General features: G+C 38.2%; 1 protein-coding gene across 2 annotated transcripts; it reads left to right on the top strand.

Annotated features, from left to right (window-relative positions):
• The first annotated feature begins 1,342 nt into the window (after positions 1 to 1,342).
• On the top strand, positions 1,343 to 24,419 carry LOC110271875 (uncharacterized). 2 transcript variants are annotated; one of them, XM_088486329.1, is made up of 4 exons: positions 1,343 to 1,751; positions 2,885 to 3,006; positions 3,113 to 3,231; positions 24,084 to 24,419. In XM_088486329.1, exons 1-4 carry the CDS (start codon positions 1,749 to 1,751, stop codon positions 24,410 to 24,412), a joined length of 573 nt encoding a protein of 190 aa, XP_088342455.1. In that variant the 5' UTR covers positions 1,343 to 1,748; the 3' UTR covers positions 24,413 to 24,419. The 2 variants fall into 2 exon arrangements, with proteins under 2 accessions (XP_088342455.1, XP_088342454.1); XM_088486328.1 differs by having other exon boundaries at positions 1,343 to 2,770.
• Positions 24,420 to 24,846: the final 427 nt, after the last annotated feature.

Below are 24,846 nucleotides of genomic sequence, written 5' to 3'. Positions count from 1 at the left end.
ATGATTTGTCATATAATCTGAACATAATTGACTATAACTCAAAGTTCACCGTTCATGAAACTAAACAATAAACTTTAAATTTGAGGAAAATATTATGTCATATTCTGAGGTTGATAATACACGAGCAAACATCATGTATGAATAAAAGGCTTGTAAGCAACACCAATATACATTATAGTTGGCATCTAATTTCAACAAAATATTGACAGCTTTACAATCACCTATGCAAAAGACAAAAAATTTGACATAAAAGATATAAGAAACATTTTAAAACAAATCAATTAGTTATTATTTTGGTCAGTCTCAGCATCAGAGGGCATCCCAGGGTCTTCATATAGTACTTCAGTATACCTACATGGGGTGCCAAAAACAAACCAAGAACACATGCATATGTGTCGCTTTGCAGATTTTCATCCATTAGTGCATTTTATGAGAGATGGAGGTACATTATGTGTGACTACAAGAAACCCTCTCGTAGATAAGAGGTTGGTGCTGAAAGATTCTGGAATTCATTTGATCTTAGAAGGGGATGATGATTATGGGGGAGATGAGAGTTCTGTGGAGCCAAGCTTGAAATCTGTCTCAGAAAAAATGGCAGAGTTTTTTAACTCTGTAGAAGATGCATATGACCCTGAAGCTGGTGGTGCAAATGAGTCTGAAGATTAGTGCAAGAGCTAGTAACTTGCCATGCAAGGAAAATTCATCAGGTGTCACAAGTATAATTATTGTTTGTGTTTTATTTGTGCCTCAAATAAATGCCAACTGATATATTGTTTAGCATCCTCATCTTCCATAATGGCTACTCTTGCACTTGTAGTGATATGTTAATCGGAAATGTTTGGTAACAAAAAAAAATCAGCAAAAAACAGCCATAACTTGCTTTAGCATTCATTAATTGTTGCGACAATTAATTAATGCTAAATAAGACAAATTCTGCCTGTTTTTTTTGTCTACCTAGCATTACCTTATGTTAATTCATTTTTCGTTTATTAATTTAGGACTTGTTACTTATATGACGATGGAAAGTAGATCTCGGTTAAGGCTAACAATTCACCCTATAGTAAGTAACTAACAGAAGATTCATGCATCGCACGGAACGCAAAAATCGATTGGCCAGATCAGTCTATCGACTAAAAATATCTTGCAATATTACATTATCATATGACATGAATATTATTTAAAAGGGGATGTCTCTTGTGGCTGAAATAGTTGGGTGGCTAAGGGTGAAGAACAAATCTGAATTGGACATGTGGCAGCGATTGACTTGAATGAATGATAGTGTAACCTTATTAACGACTGTAACTCAGCTAATGATTCACGGTAACATTTTTGGATCTTTAAACAATAGTTATTAACAAGTTAAACATAGGACAAATTATTTGAGACAAATCTGTAAATTTCCAACTTTCAAAGTCAGCAAGATTGGGCAAGTTGGAAGCACGATTGGATGGAGAAGCAATGCAATATTGGAAAAGTGGTAGTGTGAACCATCGAGGATAAACTAGTGTTCCATGTGTTGTTGGTGGCTAAGTCGCGTAAGGCAGTGGGCGATTTCCGGCGTGCAGTCGTCGGCGGGAGCTGTGCCGTAGAGGAGCAGCGGCGTTCGTCGCCTGCTTTGAAGGGTTGCGTTCCTAAGAGGAGCAGAGGAGGTATTCGTCGGCGTCGGAGGCGGGCGAACCGAAGAGGATTAGGGACAGAGTTTCTCGTATACCTTGTCAGCGCAGAATACGTTTCTTCCAACTCCGATTATGGTAAAGGTCAGATTGCGGTGTCTGTTTAGCAGGATAGGAGGCAATACTTCTTTCCTAACTATGTCAGACTGATTAGGCATATGTGAACTTTTAATTTTACTTGTCTTTCAATTTTTGTGGTTTTGTCTTTGCTGTTGTTTAGGGTTCAGTGAAGGTGTGTTCTAGTTTGACCATGCTCACTAAAACGAACAATCAATGTAGGGTCTTATTCTATAAAAGTCATGAAGAACTGTGTTTCCTTTTTTTTTTTTTTTTGGTTTTGTGTCGGGCTAAACTGCCCAAAAAAAAGAGACTAAGTACAAACTAAGCGGGGTATAGAGACTTCTTGTTTATCATCAGCTAAAAGACTAATCACTTCTCTAGAAGGTGTGTCTCAAAAGTGAAGGCCTAACTGTAAATCTAAATTTTTAAGAGCAAGACAATCAGCACATCTATTTTCTTCTCTATAAATATTTACAAAACAAATTTTTCAATTCTTCTGTCTCCAAATATTAATGTTTCTAATCAGAGCATTTGGATGTCTGTTGAGATCTTTTTGCCCATTCAAAGTTGAAATTACTACTTGTGAGTCACATTCCACCACCAATTTTCTGATTCCCATAGTCCAGGCTATCTCCAAGCCTTTGGCAACTCCCCACAACTCAGCCTTATATGCTGACACAGCGCCCAATGAAATAGGAAAACCCACCAATCCATTTTCCCCTCCCATCCCTTAAGAGTCCACCACAGCCTGCTCTCCCCGTTCCCCTTTCCATGGCCTCATCCAAATTCAAGGTAATCCAATCAATAGGGGTAGGGTTCCATCTAATGGCTATTTCTTCTCTTCGATGAGCTTGCATTATTCTTCTTCTCTTCTTGAAAGCTTCTCGGCATGTCTCTACTCCTTTCAAGATCTCCATGTGTGTTTCCGGCGGTCTTTGGTAACCAGTTTCATGCACCTCCCGATTTTGCCATCTCCAGAAGCTCCAGCAAGCAATATTGAACATATCTATCCAGTTCATATTTTGGTTTGCTCCCAGGTTGTTGTTGAAGTTTATGTGAATCCATTTCTGAAGGTTGTTGGCCTTTTGTGGGCCTTCCCATTTTCATAGTTTGCTCCAGGTATTCTGTTATGGTTTTGATCAATTTTTCAGAGCTTTGTAGGTTGCTCCTACCATGAAATTTCCATCCTCGGAGTGTCTCTAGCCTATTCTGTCATCTCCATGTTCCTCAGCAGGTGGGAGGGTGGCTGTTATCTTGTGTACAACTTCTTCAGGTAGAAATCTCCTCAGTTTGTTATTATCCCAGTTTTCTTCATTGTCTGTCCATTCCCATACAGTGCTTTCAAGATCAGTAATATTCTGCATTGTTTCACTTAACAGGTTTGCTGTCTCTTCAACCCAAGGATCAAGCCATAAATTTGTAGACAAGCCATTTCCTATAATGCAGATGGTATTCTCCTTGTATGTTGGCCATAATTTGACCAATTCCTTCCAAAGAGGTGAGTCTGAGCTTCTTGCTACTGGTTGGGCTGTATGAATATTACCATTGCAATGTTTATAAGATATGACTTTTGAGCAGAGAGTGTTAGGTCTTTCTCTGAGTTGCCATAGGATTTTCAATAGGAAGGCGTCATTCATTGATTTTAGCTTTCTTAGACCAAGGCCTCCATCATGTTTAGGCGCACATAGTGTCTTCCAGTTGATGTGGTGCAACTTTCTTTGATTCTCATTATCACCCCGGATGAAGTCTCTTTGTAGTTTTTCAATTTCAAGGCATACACCCCTTGGGATTCTTCCATGTTGCATCTCAAAATTAACGGTTGGGCTTATGACAGATTGGGCAAGAGTAATTCTACCAGCTAGGGATAGGCATTTGCTTTTCCAACCCTTTAACTTGTTTGAACTCTCTCAATGATTATTTTGGAATTATCTTTTCCTCTTCTGTTGTTGTTTATGAGCGCTCCAAGGTAACGTCCTAGGGCATTGCTTTCCTTGAACTCGGATCTTCTTAGAATTTCATTCTTTGTTTGGGCTATGACATTTTTTGAGAACACTATAGATGATTTAGCTTGGTTGACCTTTATGCCTGCTGCCTGATGAAAGAGTCTTAGAATCTCCTTAATATTACTGATTTGCTGGGGGGAAGCCTCTGTAAAAAGCAACAAATCATCTGAAAACATCAAATGTGAAACTTCCGGTCCGTCTCTTCCCACTCTAATGGGATTCCAATTTCCTTTTCCTACTTCTTGTTCTATGTATTGGGATAGTTTATCCATACATATCACAAAAAGATAGGGCAAAATCGGATCTCCTTGTCGAACTCCTCTAGTAGGGGAGAAGCTACGCAGCTTGTTTCCATTCCAAAGAACCTTGTAGCTCACTGATCTTACTCCATTCATGATGATGTTTATCAATTTTGTTGGAAGATTAAATTCCAGTAGTCTTCGGTTGATGAAGTCCCAGCTGATTCTATCATAAGCCTTTTCAAAGTCAATTTTAATTGCCATATAGCCTTTTTTCCTCTCATCTTTCTCATCGAGTGCATAATTTCTTTAGCTATCATTATGTTGTCTTGCATGTTTCTTCTCGGAATGAAGCTGGATTGGTGGGGGGAGATCCTATCATTTAGTATTGGTTTTAATCTTTGAACTATGATCTTGGTGAGGATCTTGTACTAAACGTTGCAGAGAGCTATCGGTCTAAATTGAGATATCAATTCCGGATGTTGATTTTTTGGAATGAGGGCCAACAAAGTAGAATTGGATACTTTGATTAGGTCCGAGTTGTTCCAGCAGCTTCTGATGTGTTCATACGTCTTCTTACGTAGTAGGCTTCAATTGTTTTTATAAAATACAGCTGGAAAACCATCTTCTCCTGGTGCTTTTAGGGAACCTATACTTTGAAGTGCATCCTTGATTACCTGATCTGTAGGGGTAGTTTCCAAGATCCTGCAGGTAGATGGTTCCAAATTAGGTAGTGATATGTTAGTTAAATCAAAAGGAACACTATTTACCTCTTCTTTGTAGAGCTTTATGAAGTATTCTTCAATGTGCTTTTTCAAATGTGTTTCTTCCTCAATCCAATGTCCCTGTTGGTCTCTTAGTTTCAGGATTTTATTTTTTCTTCTTCTGATAATAGTCTTGTTGTGATAAAATTTTGTATTTCTATCTCCTTCTGTGATCCACTGTTCTCTGGACTTTTGAAGCCAAAATATTTCCTCCTTATCGAGTACCTCATTCAGCTCCCTTTGAAGGGAGGATTCAAGTTGTTCCAAGAAGGGGTTGTTTCCGTAGGAATGGTGCCTCTGAATTCCTGTCAGTCTATTCAAGATTCTCCTTTTCTTTCTAAATATATTACCAAAGACTTCTTTATTCCATTTTATTAGCCCCTCCCGAACATTGTTCAGGCTACTCGGGAGTGACATTTCCTCGTCCCAGTGTTGCTGCAGGATGTTCTCATAATCTGTGTGGGTAGACCACTTAAGTTCGAATCTGAACGGTCTATCTCCTCTTCTACTGCTTTCTCCTCCGTCTGATATGAGCAAGGGGTGGTGGTCCGAATTAATCCTAGGAAGGACCTGGACCGTAGCATTCTGATAGGTTAAGTTCCATTTTGAATTGGCCAGCGCTCTATCAAGTCTTTTTAGCATTCTGTCTTGTCATTCACGCTTTGGTCCTCTCCACATTACAACAAATAAGGATTTTCGCAATGGTCAAAAACCGTTGCCGTAGATTGAAAAACCGTTCCTAAAGCTTTAAGCAACGCTTTGGCAACGGTTTTTGACCTGTGGTATATGCGGCCGTTGCCAATGATCAAAGGCAACGGTTTTTTACCTAAGGCAACGATAACAAAAAAACCGTTGCCAAAGTTACTGGCATAGACAACGGTTTTGAAAGAAAATTTTAAACAACGGTTTCGAACCGTTACTCTATAAGCAACGGTTTTAAACTGTTCTCTTTCATGCTCCAACGGTTTAAAACCATAACTGAATAGGCAACGGTTTTAAACTGTTGTAGTTTTATTATTCACAAAGCCAACGGTTTTAAAGCGTTATCGTTGGTGTCATTTTTTGGCAACGGTTTTAATACCATTGCCATTTTATAGTCTTCTAAGACAACGGTTTTAAAGCATTACCATTGGTGTCTTTTTGGCAACGGTTTTAATTTCAATTTTTTTTTAATTATTAGTGTCAATAAATAATCTAAACTACTTGAATAAAGTCACTAAAGAAAAATAATTGAACATTTCCATCAAATTTGACTTATAAAAATTGTTATAAGATCCACAATCACATATTATTTGCTAATAAGAATAAAATGTGTACATTTCCTTATGTTTCTAAAAGAAACAAGACTAATATTCTCACTTGAACATATTCCCAAATAGCTTCTTTATCTTTAATCCCCTTCCAGTTTGTAAAAATTAATGGACAAACATATGAATTCCTTGCCACTATGCCCAATTTGCTCAAGTTGTTTACAACTTCATCAGTAGGACCAATTCTCTCTCCTTCAATATTTAGAGTAATTTCTTCTCTATCTTCCAACTATCTTGCATGAATCTTCAACCATTGTGTAGGTCCTCATGTTTTCTTCACGGTTGTCTCTATACAAAGAGAATAATTAAAATTGTAAGACCCAGAACTTTGAAAAGTCTTATTTTGATCAAGTCTCAAATCATATTGTTATTTATAGCCTTAATTTCGGAAATCATTTTATTAAAGATAATTAAGGCAAGTTTTGATTTATGGGATTTGAGATAAGTTATGATTATTATCCAATTTCACAATTATTGGATTATTTTCTATATTCAGAGTATAAAATTGGTAGTTGTGAAATAATAAGGATTTCTATATGATTTGAATTAAATAATTAATATTTTCAATATTAATACTGCTACTTTGGAAAATAAAGGATTTAATTATATTACTCCTAATTATTTGATTTGGATATTTTATTGAAAATAATTTGTGAAATTGGTGAGCAAATAGTATTTTCTATACATAATTAGTGTTGGATTTAAATTGGGTTTCAATTATTATATTATCCTCAATTTATGTGAAATTACAAAACTACCCCTAGCTTAACCCTAACCCTAATTTTGATACACCATCCCCAAAAACCCTTCTCTTCATGCTGCGCAGCCAACAGTCTCTCCTTCATCCTCTTTGCTGCGCAGATGAACACAAACACACGCACACAGTGAGACCCAAGGGGAGAAAGAAAACGAAATAGAGGGGGAAGAAGGAAAGAGTTCGCCGGTGGGGGAGGGGAGGAGAGCGACGCAGCCGCCGAGCCCGTCACCATGCCGATCACCTTCATCGCCGCCAGTTGAAGAGAGATGTGATGGAGAGAGAGGATCCGCGGAGGGAGGCGTCGCCGTCCCCCTGAGGCCGCACTGTCGCCGCTGCTTCTCCCAACGACGCTGCTGCACGAGCCGGAGGAACTCGTCTCTGTTGGAACCGCCGCACCCAATCCAGCTGCGCCGCCGTCCTTGCGCCGTCGCAGAGCAGATTTGAGGCGAAGGAGAGAGCCGCGATGGGGGAAAGGGTCGCGCCGCCTAGTAGCCGGTCTGCTCGTCGCCGGCTGTTGCCGCGAGCTTGCCGCCGCCGTTGTGAAAGATCTGCCATTCCCTTGTTGCCGCTGGAGAGAGGGAGATCGGAACGAGTAAGGAGGAAGGTTGTGTCTGCCACCATCTGAGCTCGCCGCTGCAGGTGATGGCAAGCTGAAATGCAGCCAGAAGAGTGTTCAGGCCGTCGCAGGTGCCGCTGCCGGACAAGGGAGCTGCGTCTCTGTGATACTGACCGCCGGGAGTGGTTCTGTGACTTCCAGGACCGCCGCCGGAGCCTCTGGCTACTTCTGCCGTCGCCGGAAAACTCTACCGGTAAGGGCTTTGAATTTGGTTTTCATTCGTTTAAGATTCCGGAAGCTTTATCACCTCTGTATGTGGGTTTCAGTTACCAACGCCGGAGTCCGGTCGCTGCTGTCGCTTGAGGTGGCTGCCGGGCTGCCGCCGAACCGGTTCAGAGACCGCCGCTGTTCGGTTCAGCCGTTCCTTCTTCGTTTCGATAAGTATGTTTCAGAAAGCCTCGCGTTAGTATTTCGTTTTGTTTGGTTAATGAATATGAATTTTGGTAACGAGGGATAGAGTCCTGATTATTGTATGTTGCGATTAGTGTTGCTATGGTTATTGTGAACGTGGCTGTGAGCTGAGGTTTTGGTTGCCGTCAGTTCGGGTTGAGGCGGAAAGGACTTGATGAGGCGTTTGGATTATGGAATTGCGTTTTGAGGTAGGGGCGCTTTCCAAAAACTATAGTTTATTATTGGAATTATTACATATGGGTACTGATGTGAGATATTGTGTATTTGGTGATTGTATCTGCCTTATGTATTATTTGATTGACTCGAATGACTATGGATATTGGTTTGGCCGAATTGTTGTGTGGATTGTGAAATGTAATGTTTGAAGTTGATTCTTTAAAGATTTGAAATGAGTTTAATCCGTTGAGGATTGGTTTGAATTGAGTCAATTATTTTGATGATGTGAAAGATAGAATACTCTTGAAATTCAGCCTGGGTTGCTTTAATTGATTTGGTTTTAATAAATGATTTATTGCTGAACCGATTCTTTAAAGCTTTAGAAATGAGTTAAATCGGTTGATATTGAGTTGATTTTTGAAATGGCTTCCTTGAGATATGCCACTGAGGCGACTGTTGGATTTAGCTTGCTTTTGAATTGATTTCTGGTTTTGAGCTGTTGAAAAGGAATGAGAAACGGTTTAGTTGGGACCCGAACCGGGTGGCAAAAGTCCAAGTTTTAGGGGAGGTGCTGCCGAAATTTCTATAGAATCCGAGTCCTTATTTGAAATGTTAATTGGGGAATTTTGAGTTTAATGCCTTTCCTATCTATTTTGAGGATTGTGAAATTATGGCTTCTTTATTACCTTTACTTAGAACAATTAAGAAAGCAATGAAGTTATGCTTTGAAAGAATTATTGAAAAGAGAATCATGATTTATCCTTATTTTCCAAGAAGAACAGTATGTCTTTGGGTACAAGTCATTTGAAAGAGAATTTTGCTTTGAGGCTGTTTTAAAAGGTAAAACGGGTTTATGTTTTTCTCTATTAAACACAAAGATTGTCCCTTGGGAGAGTTTTCGTGATTTTAAAAGGAATTGGATTTCGATTGATGAGCCTCATTATTTTGACGTTTTAAATAAGATTCAAAGTATCTTTTGAACTCTAGTTTAACACAACAAAGATGATTCTCTTATCAGTTTGAAACGCTTCAGATTTAGTTATGGAATTGAAGCCGGTTTTGTTTAAGTAAAGGAAATGGTTTTGAAAGAAGTGAAGATTACGTGACTCGGTTTGGCTTAGATCCTATTTTCTTACTCAAATCAGAAAGCCAATGTTTTAATGATTTTAAAGGAATTTGGTGAAATGAGATATGTTATTCTCCCCTAAAGACTTGGGACTCTGCCGAGAAACTTTTGTTATAAAATCCCATTGTTGGATGGGTGATTTTGAATATCTCAAAGAGGCTTTTAACTTGCCATGATTATGGAAGTTTTGGAAAGAAGATGCCGAGAGTGGCATTGTTTTGAAAGGAGAATTTACCTTGAGTAAAAGTGGCTTATGAGCCTGAGATGATTTGAGAAATGAGATCTTTAAAGCCAAGGCTGAAAAGAGTTGAAACTTGATTTCAAAGTGAAATGAGTCGAGAAAATGATTTATGGCTTAAATGCCGATTTCATGAATTTGATGATTTTGAATGTGGAAGTGTTGTTTTATTGAGAGCCGGAATGGCTGTGTATGTTTATACATACTGATTGGTTCTGGATTGAACCGTGAGCCGGAATGGCTGTGTATGATATGAATATTGGCTGGTTCTAGAATGAACCGTGAGCCGGATGGCTGAGATGGATGTTGATCCATGGATGAGATTGATTGCATGTTTATGCTGAATCATTGATAAATGTGAATGTTGCACTTCCACTATCTGAGATACGAGTTTCCCTGGGTAGTAGCAGTGGCTAGCCACCACGTGCTCCAGGTTGAGACTTGATACTCTGTTGACCCTATGTCGTAAGTGTGGCCGGGCACTGTGAAAGTCCCGGATGAGCTCGCCCCCATGAATATTCACCAGTGATGGTGATGGATAAATATTCACCAGTAAGGGTGATGGATATGGATCATGATTATGATCAAGTTTATGATAAGTATAACTCGAGTTGGGGATGCACGACAGAGGGACAGTCCAATGGTTAGCTACCAGGACTTGTCGGGTTGGCTCTATAACCGACAGATGATATCATCAGCCACTAGGGACAGGCATGCATCATATGCATTTATGTGACATTGTTTGGGTGTGCATATTATACTTGGTTTGCCTATGTGATTAATTGCTAACTGTTCTACTTGTAATAACTGTTTGTTTGTGCTTGAACTTCCTTCCTGTGTTTGCATCTGGGACTCTGTTGGATTGTGGTGATTGGTTGTTGGTTGGATTGTTTGGGCCTAGGGCCGTGGTTGAATTGAGATGGACCGATGGTTGGTTTCGGTATTGTGGTTATGGTTTGGAAATGCGTGAAAGGCTATTTTGGTTCAGCATAGATAAACCGTTTTGAAAGGCTTTTGAGTTTTTGAGAATTGAACTGTTCCTCTTTCAGAAAAGATTTCCGATTCCTCTTTTATTGTAAACCGTTGTTTTTGAAAAGAGGCATAAGACGGTTATTAATCACTGGTACGGTTTATCTTCATGTATCCTATTACAGTAATTCCCAAAAACCCTCTACTGAGAACCCTTTCGAGGATGATGTTCTCACCCCCCTACATTTTTCCCCTTTCAGGATATGGGCGCAGAAGTTACGAAGAGCTTATTTAATTGTTGTTGTGATGCTCTGTATTGTTTTAGTTATGGTTTATTGTACCCTCGCCTTTATCTTGATATAATCTGTAAGAGGGATAGGAATTGTATTGGTTAATGCTTGTAAAGTTATTTATATGTATTTATGTATATATATATGGATGTACTCTTTATGAGTTGTTGTAAGTTGTATGGTATTTATAGATGTACGTTATCGAACGAAAGTATTTTTGGGAGCGGTATCACGGTTTAAAGTTTTAAACAGGCTCATATTTTAGTATTAAATAGTATAAGTGTCGTCGTAATGCCCGAGCTATCAGAGTTGCGCAGCCGGAAGCGTGAGCTTTGGTAGTTAGGGTGTTACATTATGGTATCAGAGCAGTCCTTCCTGTAGAGCCTGAGGAATGGACCAACTATGCTTCAATTGCATACTCTGAGCGTTTGTCATGTATTAGGTCTTGTCGAATGACGAGAATTAGAGCTTGATGCACATGACGGTCTATTGATTAACGATGTTAGTCTTGCATTGCAAAATTCTTTGTATTAAGTTTGGCCGGCTTAATACTAGTGAATTTTGTATATGAAAGCGCTAATGGGTTATCATAGATGATAGACGAGTCTTGAGTAAAGCGAATCACGGGTTTTGAGAACGCTAGAAACTATTTCTCGAGGCTATTCAGTTTTGTGTCTTGAATTTCATTTGAGCCGTCCTGTTCTTTCATGTCCTAACTTGAAGTTCTTGATTGCTGATCCTTTTGAGGAGTAGTTTGATTTTTAAACTTTATTCCTCTATCCACAGGCATTCTTGTTTGATCTTAAGTGCATATGCTTGTTTGAGATCCTTGTTGCATCTACCTTCCTCTGTTTGAGTTCTTTTTTATTCCTGTATTCATTGATATAGCCTTGAACTTGTCTTAAAGCGCTGTGCATTTTTAACTCCTGATTCTGAGTCCATTCTTTGAGAAATTGTTGATTCAGTTTTTCTCTTACTTGACAGTGATCACAGCCAATTTTGAGATTTTATAAATTGCTGTTGATTAGATATATACTTTTCTATATATGAGACTTTGAGATTATTTATACAGTTTAACAACTATTTCTTTCTAATACCTCGCCTGTACTTTTACTGGTTTACGGAATTGCACTTACTTTAAAAGTAGATTTGACTTTCTAGTAATTTTACAATAGTTCCAATGTACATCTTCATTTGATTATGTATTTGGGGTATTTTTCAAAATTCTGGAAAGAAAGGGGATTTCTCGCTTTTATCCCGGTTGAGTTTCATTTGATAAACTTTACTTAATTCATTTTGATTTGAGTTTGATTTAGCCTACTACATGGTTTATGATATTGTTGTTCTTTTGAAAATATTGGACTCATAGCTTTCTTCTTGTAATCAGACTCGCTCCTTCTTAAGCTTTTCACCTCTATGAATGTCATGCGTGATTCTGTTTTTAACTAATCTTTTACATCTTGTGAACATTACCATTGATCTTGGTTTGTCCTCTCTTGTGAATCTCATTCTTATATGAGTCAGTTTGATTCGTTTCAAATTAGTGCATCGTTTATTCTCTCATTATCTCTACAAGAGTTTTTAGTCAAAGAATTTTCATTGAGAAATTACAAATGATTGAGTTGTCTTTTTCTATGACTTTTGTATTCTTTTGGATCAATTTAAAACTTGTTTAATGTTTCATGTCTAGTGGAACTTGTTTGAACTACTTTAAATTAAGATCCTTTCTTGCAAGGCTTGACTCCTTTTTAGTGCATCTTAAACTTCTTGAATGTTCTTCTGAGTTGGTGATTTCAAGAACACTTTTGGAGTCTTATTTTGAACCTTTTAAAAGAATTTTGAATTCTCTTTGAAGAAATATTAAACGGAATTTATTTTCTGTTGCTTGATTGAGATTGAAACCATTGTTCAATTTTGACGAAGTTAATTCAAAGTTGGCAAGCGCTATTTTAAATGAGGTTTTGGAAAGCTCCCTTGTTTAGTGGAAATTGGTTTGTTTGTAACGCACCACCTATTTCCTTACCAGATGGTAAGCAAATTTTTAGCTCGAAATTTCTTTTCTAAAAAGAGTTTGACTTCCTCTTTCACCCTTGCTATGAATGTTATACACGCTTGTTTGAATATGAACTTTGGGAATTTTTGAACAAGCATCTGATTTCTCTTCCGAGTTTTATGAATTACTTTTGGTTAAGTTGTGCACCTAATTATCTTTCTAAAATATTTGAGGAAATATTTTAGCTCTTAGCGAAACTTGTGTGCATTTTGTTTTTAAAACTCTACATGATTTACTTCAACATGAAATTGTATTGAAGTAAAGCCACGATTATGCTTTTGTTATTCTCTTGGAGAATGTTTGTCACTTAACCATTCTTTTAGACTGCGAAGTGGTTTTTCCGCAAGTTTCGGTTCCTTCATGAACAATGTATTCGAAAGTATTTGTAATTGTGCTCTTGAGTTCTGTGAGCTTTGCCTTGGGTTTGAAATATTCTCTTGTGTAAACCTTATACTTCTTCGACTTGGCTTGAGTTTGTTTCAAACTGGTGCGCTGGTTTTCTTCCTATTGATCTATTTCTAGCAAACTTCATTGTTTGAACATCCTTGTTCATCTGGAATTGGATATATTCCTTCAAATCTATGAGTATTGTCCTTGACATTTGTCTCTATTTTTAAGACCTCGTATTCTTCTGAGTAGACTCGAGAATTGTTTTGATATCACGTGCGATCTGTAGATATAGTAACGCGATGCGTTAGTTCTTTAAGACGTGATATGTATATATGGAAGGTAAAGCGGTAGGTGTGTAACGTTATGATGAGTTGTGGGTGTTTTATCCCTTGCAAACGAGCTTGCGGGTGTTAGGCTTATGTTTGGCTATGAGGTTGAAAAGTGCTTGACGGAGTTGGAAAGTTGAAGCCTTGAGGTTGATATGAGATTAGTGTGCGGATGTTAAGCACGTCGTTTTAACCCCATCATGTTTTATAGCCTTCGATGCCTTGCTTTACTATCACATGTTTGAACCATGTCATCTTTGCTTTGTGAACGCCTATCTTATTTGGCACCCTATTTTGGCACCTCAAGTTTTGTGAAACATTGAGGTCATATGACCTTGTACATTGAGCCTATCTTATAACGTTTGCTTTACAATCACACTCCTGCCTTTGTATCTTTATGCATACAACCATCCAAGTATTTGAAAATCGTATATATGTTTATATGTTGAGATATTTTTGCTTCTTTCTTAAATGTGTTCAAAGGTGAACTGTTATGAAATTTCTTTCGTTTTGTATCAATTTTCGAGGACGAAAATTTTTATAAGGTGGGTAGAATGTAAGACCCAGAACTTTGAAAAGTCTTATTTTGATCAAGTCTCAAATCATATTGTTATTTATAGCCTTAATTTCGGAAATCATTTTATTAAAGATAATTAAGGCAAGTTTTGATTTATGGGATTTGAGATAAGTTATGATTATTATCCAATTTCACAATTATTGGATTATTTTCTATATTCAGAGTATAAAATTGGTAGTTGTGAAATAATAAGGATTTCTATATGATTTGAATTAAATAATTAATATTTTCAATATTAATACTGCTACTTTGGAAAATAAAGAATTTAATTATATTACTCCTAATTATTTGATTTGGATATTTTATTGAAAATAATTTGTGAAATTGGTGAGCAAATAGTATTTTCTATACATAATTAGTGTTGGATTTAAATTGGGTTTCAATTATTATATTATCCTCAATTTATGTGAAATTACAAAACTACCCCTAGCTTAACCCTAACCCTAATTTTGATACACCATCCCCAAAAACCCTTCTCTTCATGCTGCGCAGCCAACAGTCTCTCCTTCATCCTCTTTGCTGCGCAGATGAACACAAACACACGCACACAGTGAGACCCAAGGGGAGAAAGAAAACGAAATAGAGGGGGAAGAAGGAAAGAGTTCGCCGGTGGGGGAGGGGAGGAGAGCGACGCAGCCGCCGAGCCCGTCACCATGCCGATCACCTTCATCGCCGCCAGTTGAAGAGAGATGTGATGGAGAGAGAGGATCCGCGGAGGGAGGCGTCGCCGTCCCCCTGAGGCCGCACTGTCGCCGCTGCTTCTCCCAACGACGCTGCTGCACGAGCCGGAGGAACTCGTCTCTGTTGGAACCGCCGCACCCAATCCAGCTGCGCCGCCGTCCTTGCGCCGTCGCAGAGCAGATTTGAGGCGAAGGAGAGAGCCGCGATGGGGGAAAGGGTCGCGCCGCCTAGTAGCCGGTCTGCTCGTCGCCGGCTGTTGCCGCGAGCTTGCCGCCGCCGTTGTGAAAGATCTGCCATTCCCTTGTTGCCGCTGGAGAGAGGGAGATCGGAACGAGTAAGGAGGAAGGTTGTGTCTGCCACCATCTGAGCTCGCCGCTGCAGGTGATGGCAAGCTGAAATGCAGCCAGAAGAGTGTTCAGGCCGTCGCAGGTGCCGCTGCCGGACAAGGGAGCTGCGTCTCTGTGATACTGACCGCCGGGAGTGGTTCTGTGACTTCCAGGACCGCCGCCGGAGCCTCTGGCTACTTCTGCCGTCGCCGGAAAACTCTACCGGTAAGGGCTTTGAATTTGGTTTTCATTCGTTTAAGATTCCGGAAGCTTTATCACCTCTGTATGTGGGTTTCAGTTACCAACGCCGGAGTCCGGTCGCTGCTGTCGCTTGAGGTGGCTGCCGGGCTGCCGCCGAACCGGTTCAGAGACCGCCGCTGTTCGGTTCAGCCGTTCCTTCTTCGTTTCGATAAGTATGTTTCAGAAAGCCTCGCGTTAGTATTTCGTTTTGTTTGGTTAATGAATATGAATTTTGGTAACGAGGGATAGAGTCCTGATTATTGTATGTTGCGATTAGTGTTGCTATGGTTATTGTGAACGTGGCTGTGAGCTGAGGTTTTGGTTGCCGTCAGTTCGGGTTGAGGCGGAAAGGACTTGATGAGGCGTTTGGATTATGGAATTGCGTTTTGAGGTAGGGGCGCTTTCCAAAAACTATAGTTTATTATTGGAATTATTACATATGGGTACTGATGTGAGATATTGTGTATTTGGTGATTGTATCTGCCTTATGTATTATTTGATTGACTCGAATGACTATGGATATTGGTTTGGCCGAATTGTTGTGTGGATTGTGAAATGTAATGTTTGAAGTTGATTCTTTAAAGATTTGAAATGAGTTTAATCCGTTGAGGATTGGTTTGAATTGAGTCAATTATTTTGATGATGTGAAAGATAGAATACTCTTGAAATTCAGCCTGGGTTGCTTTAATTGATTTGGTTTTAATAAATGATTTATTGCTGAACCGATTCTTTAAAGCTTTAGAAATGAGTTAAATCGGTTGATATTGAGTTGATTTTTGAAATGGCTTCCTTGAGATATGCCACTGAGGCGACTGTTGGATTTAGCTTGCTTTTGAATTGATTTCTGGTTTTGAGCTGTTGAAAAGGAATGAGAAACGGTTTAGTTGGGACCCGAACCGGGTGGCAAAAGTCCAAGTTTTAGGGGAGGTGCTGCCGAAATTTCTATAGAATCCGAGTCCTTATTTGAAATGTTAATTGGGGAATTTTGAGTTTAATGCCTTTCCTATCTATTTTGAGGATTGTAAAATTATGGCTTCTTTATTACCTTTACTTAGAACAATTAAGAAAGCAATGAAGTTATGCTTTGAAAGAATTATTGAAAAGAGAATCATGATTTATCCTTATTTTCCAAGAAGAACAGTATGTCTTTGGGTACAAGTCATTTGAAAGAGAATTTTGCTTTGAGGCTGTTTTAAAAGGTAAAACGGGTTTATATTTTTCTCTATTAAACACAAAGATTGTCCCTTGGGAGAGTTTTCGTGATTTTAAAAGGAATTGGATTTCGATTGATGAGCCTCATTATTTTGACGTTTTAAATAAGATTCAAAGTATCTTTTGAACTCTAGTTTAACACAACAAAGATGATTCTCTTATCAGTTTGAAACGCTTCAGATTTAGTTATGGAATTGAAGCCGGTTTTGTTTAAGTAAAGGAAATGGTTTTGAAAGAAGTGAAGATTACGTGACTCGGTTTGGCTTAGATCCTATTTTCTTACTCAAATCAGAAAGCCAATGTTTTAATGATTTTAAAGGAATTTGGTGAAATGAGATATGTTATTCTCCCCTAAAGACTTGGGACTCTGCCGAGAAACTTTTGTTATAAAATCCCATTGTTGGATGGGTGATTTTGAATATCTCAAAGAGGCTTTTAACTTGCCATGATTATGGAAGTTTTGGAAAGAAGATGCCGAGAGTGGCATTGTTTTGAAAGGAGAATTTACCTTGAGTAAAAGTGGCTTATGAGCCTGAGATGATTTGAGAAATGAGATCTTTAAAGCCAAGGCTGAAAAGAGTTGAAACTTGATTTCAAAGTGAAATGAGTCGAGAAAATGATTTATGGCTTAAATGCCGATTTCATGAATTTGATGATTTTGAATGTGGAAGTGTTGTTTTATTGAGAGCCGGAATGGCTGTGTATGTTTATACATACTGATTGGTTCTGGATTGAACCGTGAGCCGGAATGGCTGTGTATGATATGAATATTGGCTGGTTCTAGAATGAACCGTGAGCCGGATGGCTGAGATGGATGTTGATCCATGGATGAGATTGATTGCATGTTTATGCTGAATCATTGATAAATGTGAATGTTGCACTTCCACTATCTGAGATACGAGTTTCCCTGGGTAGTAGCAGTGGCTAGCCACCACGTGCTCCAGGTTGAGACTTGATACTCTGTTGACCCTATGTCGTAAGTGTGGCCGGGCACTGTGAAAGTCCCGGATGAGCTCGCCCCCATGAATATTCACCAGTGATGGTGATGGATAAATATTCACCAGTAAGGGTGATGGATATGGATCATGATTATGATCAAGTTTATGATAAGTATAACTCGAGTTAGGGATGCACGACAGAGGGACAGTCCAATGGTTAGCTACCAGGACTTGTCGGGTTGGCTCTATAACCGACAGATGATATCATCAGCCACTAGGGACAGGCATGCATCATATGCATTTATGTGACATTGTTTGGGTGTGCATATTATACTTGGTTTGCCTATGTGATTAATTGCTAACTGTTCTACTTGTAATAACTGTTTGTTTGTGCTTGAACTTCCTTCCTGTGTTTGCATCTGGGACTCTGTTGGATTGTGGTGATTGGTTGTTGGTTGGATTGTTTGGGCCTAGGGCCGTGGTTGAATTGAGATGGACCGATGGTTGGTTTCGGTATTGTGGTTATGGTTTGGAAATGCGTGAAAGGCTATTTTGGTTCAGCATAGATAAACCGTTTTGAAAGGCTTTTGAGTTTTTGAGAATTGAACTGTTCCTCTTTCAGAAAAGATTTCCGATTCCTCTTTTATTGTAAACCGTTGTTTTTGAAAAGAGGCATAAGACGGTTATTAATCACTGGTACGGTTTATCTTCATGTATCCTATTACAGTAATTCCCAAAAACCCTCTACTGAGAACCCTTTCGAGGATGATGTTCTCACCCCCCTACATTTTTCCCCTTTCAGGATATGGGCGCAGAAGTTACGAAGAGCTTATTTAATTGTTGTTGTGATGCTCTGTATTGTTTTAGTTATGGTTTATTGTACCCTCGCCTTTATCTTGATATAATCTGTAAGAGGGATAGGAATTGTATTGGTTAATGCTTGTAAAGTTATTTATATGTATTTATGTATATATATATGGATGTACTCTTTATGAGTTGTTGTAAGTTGTATGGTATTTATAGATGTACGTTATCGAACGAAAGTATTTTTGGGAGCGGTATCACGGTTTAAAGTTTTAAACAGGCTCATATTTTAGTATTAAATAGTATAAGTGTCGTCGTAATGCCCGAGCTATCAGAGTTGCGCAGCCGGAAGCGTGAGCTTTGGTAGTTAGGGTGTTACAAAAATTACCATAATATATTCAAAGAGACTAAAACATTAATATTTTTAGCATTATATACCATCCCTCTTATCGATTTATATACATTTAATTGAAAAAAAAAAACTGCTTCATCCATTTAGCCAGATGAATAAAATTCCATAATTTCACTATTGCTAATGATTTATTCCAGCTGCGTAGAGAGAGTTATTTATAGAAAAATCACAGCAATTACAACTCAATGACATATATAGAGAGAGAGAGAGAGAGAGAGAGAGAGAGAGTTATTTATAGCCTAGTGCACCAAGTAAAAGTCACAGACTCTCACAACTGCTATAAGAAAACTAACTATTTAACACTTGAGTCTTGATTTTCTTGTTCGGGTTTTGCTATTTAACTTGAGTCTTGATTTTATTGAAAGCCTAGCTCAAATTAATCAATTCAAGTAAATTAATCGTGCTTATTAATGAAAATAACAAAAAGCCATGTCCTCACATACAACCATTTTCATCATCATGCTCACCGAACACTCTTTTTCAACCCCCGCCCTGCCGCCCCCAAATAATAATTTAGTGAACAAAAGCAACAACATTTCCAAATAGTAATTTAGTGAACAAAAGCAACAGCAAAAGATTAGCAAATCCCACATTCCCATACTTTATTCTGCTCCCTAATCGCAACACCATAATCAGTTAATCATGTCTCATCTCATAATCCAAACTCTAATCACTATTCAAAGGACTGAAGCAAACACAAAAGCAGAAACTCACACACCGCTTTCCTTTCTTCTTCTTAACTCCAACAAAAATGGCCAACACCCAAACACGCCCTAACTAAACAAAAGAAAATCAGAAAAAGACCACTTACCACAGATGACAACCCACAATCAGCTAAGGCAGTGAAGCAGAAGCAGCGAGGTAGAAGCAGTGAAGCAGAATTAAATATAATACTAAGTTCTCCCTCACCTTCATAATGATTTTCCAGTGAACAAAAAAGTTAGCAAATTAAATATAATACTAAGCCTAATGCTAATAATGTTTACTAATAGAGAGAGGGGATGAGGAAAACAAAAGATAACTATTAGGATAAAATTTGTGGAAAGAAGACTAAATAAAACATCTAAACAATTCGGCTACCTGGTGTTTCTCAGAGCAGTACCGCACTTGTCTGTAACTACTGCAGAGTTTATCTCCTTTCCATGTTCCACACCTATTGCAAAAAGCAGAAAAAAAATTCCCATCTTTTAATAAGATGTGCCTAATCAATAGAAGTACTAATACACCAATCTTAATGTGAAAACAGGTCATATATTAGTCATATACAAAGCAAAAATAATAGTAGAAATAATGCACAGTATAGCAACAATAAAAATACAATGTAAGAGCAGCTTGTTCAGGGTATCAAATTAAGTCTGACATTGAAATATAGCAAAAGCATAGTGCTACAAAATCAAAAAGATGGATTGCATGTACTCATGAACTCTATAACTCATGCATAACTCTAGAATGTTACTCCTCATAAGGAAATAGTCACCAGTTATAATCCATCTCCATGTTTACAGTATCTTTAGGGTGGTGAAGTGTGATAATCCATCTCTATGTTTACAGGGAGTGTCATAAATCTTAATTTACATAAAAGTTGCATCACTCAATCACCTAGAATATTATCACTGAGAGAACCCATCATTTAAACTCAGAGAAGCAGTGACCAAAACAGGCAGCATTATACCAAATCAAAATTCAAATCAAAACAGAAACCAAATCAATTAAACTCCAACAACAGTGACCATGGTTGCAGCAAAATGGAGAATTCAAACTCAATGGAATCAAAAACAAAAATGAATTCAATGGAATTCAAAACAGAGATGGCTTACAATAAAAGAACGAGGCAGCAGCAACAGGAGAGGCAGCCCCCTTCTCTCCGGTCCGTGATTCCGGCGACCAGAGGCACGGCGGTACGGTGTGTTCTCCAGTGACAATCGATGGCGGCAGCGGCTCCTCTTTTGGTGGCGACAAGTATGAACGGCGGCTCCTCTCCACGTCCTCGGCGACGGACCTTCGACGGCGACAGTGGAGATCAGACGCGATCGAGCTGGCAGCACAGGCGGCGTCTTTTTTCTCCCCTACGAGCTTCCTTCCTCACGCATCTCTTCTCCCTCGCGACAGCAATGACATCATGGCAGCGGCGGTATGACGGGTTCGACGGAGGCACAGCCACGGTGATGCGACGGTGCGGCTTCGACGGCGTTCGGCTCCTCGGCTTCAGATCTGACGGTGACGTGACCTCCTTCGGCGGCGTGAAGGAATGGCGACGCGGAATAGAGCCTCCCTCCTTCCCTAGTTCTCGCGTTCTCTTCTCCCTCACGTCAGACTCTCTCTCTCTCTCTGTGTGTCACTCCTCCACCTCCACTCTACGGCGACGGCGACGGCGACGGCGACAGCGACAATGGTGGAACCCTTGCTGGCGCCGTCCCTTCCATCTCTTCCCTCTCTTCTTCTCTGTTTCTTCGCCCTTCTGGTTTCCCCCCTTCGAGCTCCCTTTTCTCTTGTTTCTTTTCTTTTCTTTAAGTTTATGTATGGTTAATTTGGAAATTAGGTTATAGAGTCAGGGTTAAGAAAAAAAAAATTAAAGATAATATAAAGATTTTAATAAAATTATAAAGTAAAATATTTATTCAATGGATATATAATATTTATTCTAAAATTATTTTAATTTTATTTTTTATATTAATATTTGTTATATATTTATAATAAAAATATATAATATTTATTATAAATTTATTTTAACTTTATGTTTTCAAAATATAATATTTTTTATATATTTATAATAATAATAATATATAATATTTATTATAAATTTATTTTAATTTTATTTTTTTAAAAATAATATTTATTATTTATTTATAACAATAATTTTTGAGTATTTTATAAATTTAGTATTTATAGAAAAAATAGTTTATATTTATATGATTATCTGAAATTATTTTTATTGGTATTGTTTAATTTGTATAATTATTTAAATAATATTAAAAAATAGTTGTTTTATAAACAATTGTTGTAATGGTTGTAAAACCGTTCTTTAAAATAGTCAAAGAGAACGGTTTTATTTTGTTACTATAGCGTAATGAAAAAATGAACTTCAACAGCAACACTGTAAAAACCGTTGTTTAAGACCATCTAATAGAACGGTTTTAAAGTGTAGCATTTCGGCAAAGGTTTTAATACGTTTCTTTTGTATAATTCTTTAAACAACAATAAAAAACCGTTGCTTAAATGCAAATCATGGTAACGGTTATAAAATCGTTCTTTAAAATAGTCAAAGAGAACAGTTTTAATTTGTTGCTGTATATTGATAAAAAATTGAATTCAACAGTAACACTTTAAAAAACCATTGTCTAAACCTATCTAAGAGAACGGTTTTAAGGCGTTGCAAAATTTGACATTGCTAAAGGCCATATTTGTTGTAGTGCCATGTGAATCGTGTCCCAACAAAACCGAGGTCAATAAGACCACAGTGATTAATCCATTCCTTAAATTTTTTACAAACTCTGTTATTTGTATCACCCCCTCTTTTCTTTTCAGTTGGATCCTTGAGCTCATTAAAGTCCCCAGTGAGAAACCACGTCTTGTCTAATCTATTTGCAATATTTTGGAGGAGGGGCCAAAGGAATCTGCGATTCTGAGCTTGAGGGCTCACATAAACAGCAATAAGATAACACTCCTCCTTGTACGGAGCCTCAATTTTGGTGTGAATGTATTAAGAGTGAGATTCCAGCTTGGTTATCTTCAAGTTGTCATTGTTCCAACAAATCCATATACCCCCAGCGAAACCCTGTGCTTCTTCTATAATGAAGTGATTGAATCCCATGTTTCTAATAGCATTTCTAGCGTTATCTCCACTTATTCTGGTTTCCATGAGTACCACTATATCAGCCTTGTATTGTTTAAGTAACTCTTTGAAAGTGCGTCTAAAAGCGCTACTAGCCGCCCCTCTAACATTCCAGGATAGGATAAACATATTCATGGGGTGTTTATTGTACTTGCATGTCTACGGCTTCATTGTCTTTGGGCTCACTAATAGATGGTGTTTCGAAGTCCACACCTTCTATTAGGTTTTCAATCTCTTTTTGCATCTCTGTCTCCATGCTATCCTCCTGGTTTCAATATGATTTTTCTGGATCTGGAGGTCTCCCTTCTTCCATAAAATTATGATTTAATTCTGTGCATTGTATCTCCTCTAGTTCAGTACTTTGTGTGTCATCATTTGTCTCATTCCAGTTTTTTCTGTGTGTTTTCTCTACTGGTCTTTCTTGGTTGTGGCTGGAGGTCTTTCCTTGTGTAATCTTAATTGCTTTGTATGATCCTATTGCTTTCCCTTTACTTTGTGCTATTTGTTTAGGTAAGTTCTGAGTGAGAGACCCGTTGTTGTTGTTTTTCTTTAGTTTTTTCTGGTTCTATTGCATTTGATTTTTCCCTTTGTTTTTCTGTGGGGCTGCTTTGTGTGTAGTTTGCTTGTTAGTATCTATTTCTTCCTCCCTTTGTTGTAGTTCTTCCTCTTCTTGTTGGGTCTCCTCTACTTTTAGCACCTTGAATCTGGATGAATTTTCATTTTTCTTCTCCTTTTCTGCTGCTTTGCTTGTGCCTTTACCGTTTTTGTTTCCTTCCTCTGTTGGCTCTCCTAGATCTTCTTTGTTTTTGGACAATCATCCATGGACCAAAGTTATTGCTGGTGTGTTGTATTGTTTCTTTGCCCTTCTCTTTTCTTCTTGCTTCCTCTACCTTTGCATCCATTCCATGAGTGTTTTGCCCTTCAGCTTGCTGCATGCTTGTTTCTTTATGGTTCTCGTCTCTCACCTGTATGTGCTGCCCTCTCTCTGAGTCTATCTCTTTTCCTAGGGTGCATTGTTTTTGCTCATGGTCTATTTTCCCACACAGGAAGCATAACTGATGTATTCCTTCGTATTCAATCTGATAAAATTTACCATTGATCATGTATACTTCCAAGAGTGGTTTGGTTAGATCAACTTCCACACATAATCTAGCAAACTTACCCCTGCATAGATCGGAAGTGTTATAGTCAACTTTGCATGTCTTGCCAATCAGATCCCCTGTTTTTTTTTCAAAATTTTATCATTGTACAGCTCTATGGGCAGGCCGGGAAGTCTGATCCATGCTGTTATCTTGTCTATAAAAGTTAAAAGTGGATTAAAGTTTGGTTCCCAGAGCCTGACTGCTAGGTAGTGATCATATATTTTCCATGGTCCGTCAAGAAGAGCGTGGTCGAGGTCTTCTTGAGCATAAAACTTGACGAGGTAGAAATCGTTTCCCAAGTCGATAACATCAATACCTCCAAATCTGCCCCACATGATCTCAAGCCTTCTTTTCATGACAGGATAACTTATCTTTCTTCCTAGTAGTTTAACAATTAGTGATCTCCACCATGGCTTCCATAGTTCTCTTTCAACCTTTTCACTTATGACGATGTTAAATAGTTCCTCTCCCATATCTTGCACTGTGATATCTGACTTCTCTATGTTACTCTAGTTCTCATTTGACTCGTCTTTTGCAGGTGTTGGGGCTTCTTTCTCCTTGCTGTCCATTCTATTGTCTTCATCTTCCAAAGGATCATCTTTTATGGGGTCAGCTTCGCCTACTCTGGATGAGCCCCTGACCATGCTTGCATATGTTTTCCTTGCTTGTTCTGGCTCCTCCTGCATCCAGTCTTCTACCCGAGGGATGAGCGCAGTAGTTCCAGTGAAACCTTCATTACCTTATCTGACCTTTTTTACACTGCGTTGGAGGAGGTCTTGTTCTTGTTCCGTTGGTTGGTGGTCGACCGGAGTATATTCCGTTCTCCCTAAATTACTCATAAGACTAGGCAGAAAGATGAACGAGTAGAAATTGTACGGAGAGAAAGCTAACGGTCAATTTTCATATATAGAACTGTGTTTCCTTTGCTCCATGTTCAATGTGCCTCTTGGTTTTGTTCCTCTCGGAGTTGTTTCAAAACACAGCCTATCAACTCCCGTGCACCCCGTGTGATTCAATTTTCACCCCGTCTTTTGACAAAAAAATACTCAATTCGGCTTCTGATTTTTTTTTACTGATTAATTTTTGTAAAAAAAAATAATATTGACTTTTTTTAATATAGGACTAATCAATCCCATAAAAATAAAATTTAGGAGTCGAATTGGATATTTTTTTTGTCAAGAACTTCATTGTCTTTTGAGATAATTGTCAGGAGTCATTAGAGTTTTTCTCTAACATATATATTCTTAACACAAGTTTATATTAGAGAAATATTAGAAATTATTAAAATTTATTATTTTTAA

The sequence above is a fragment of the Arachis ipaensis genome, chromosome B5, assembly GCF_059453495.1.
Source record: "Arachis ipaensis isolate K30076 ecotype BB chromosome B5, ASM5945349v1, whole genome shotgun sequence".
In the NCBI taxonomy this organism is placed as follows: Eukaryota; Viridiplantae; Streptophyta; class Magnoliopsida; order Fabales; family Fabaceae; genus Arachis; species Arachis ipaensis.
Note: the sequence above shows the minus strand (reverse complement) of the source record. Positions and strands in the feature narration are given on the sequence as shown.

What these genes read in the sequence shown, in the direction of transcription:
- LOC110271875 (XM_088486328.1), top strand. Translation starts at nt 2,579, where the DNA reads ATGAGCTTGCATTATTCTTCTTCTCTTCTTGAAAGCTTCTCGGCATGT. An exon ending in ATATTTTGGTTTGCTCCCAG is followed by an intron (nt 2,771 to 2,884) that starts GTTGTTGTTGAA and finishes TCAATTTTTCAG; the next exon opens with AGCTTTGTAGGTTGCTCCTA. An exon ending in GACCAATTCCTTCCAAAGAG is followed by an intron (nt 3,232 to 24,083) that starts GTGAGTCTGAGC and finishes CGTCTTTTGCAG; the next exon opens with GTGTTGGGGCTTCTTTCTCC.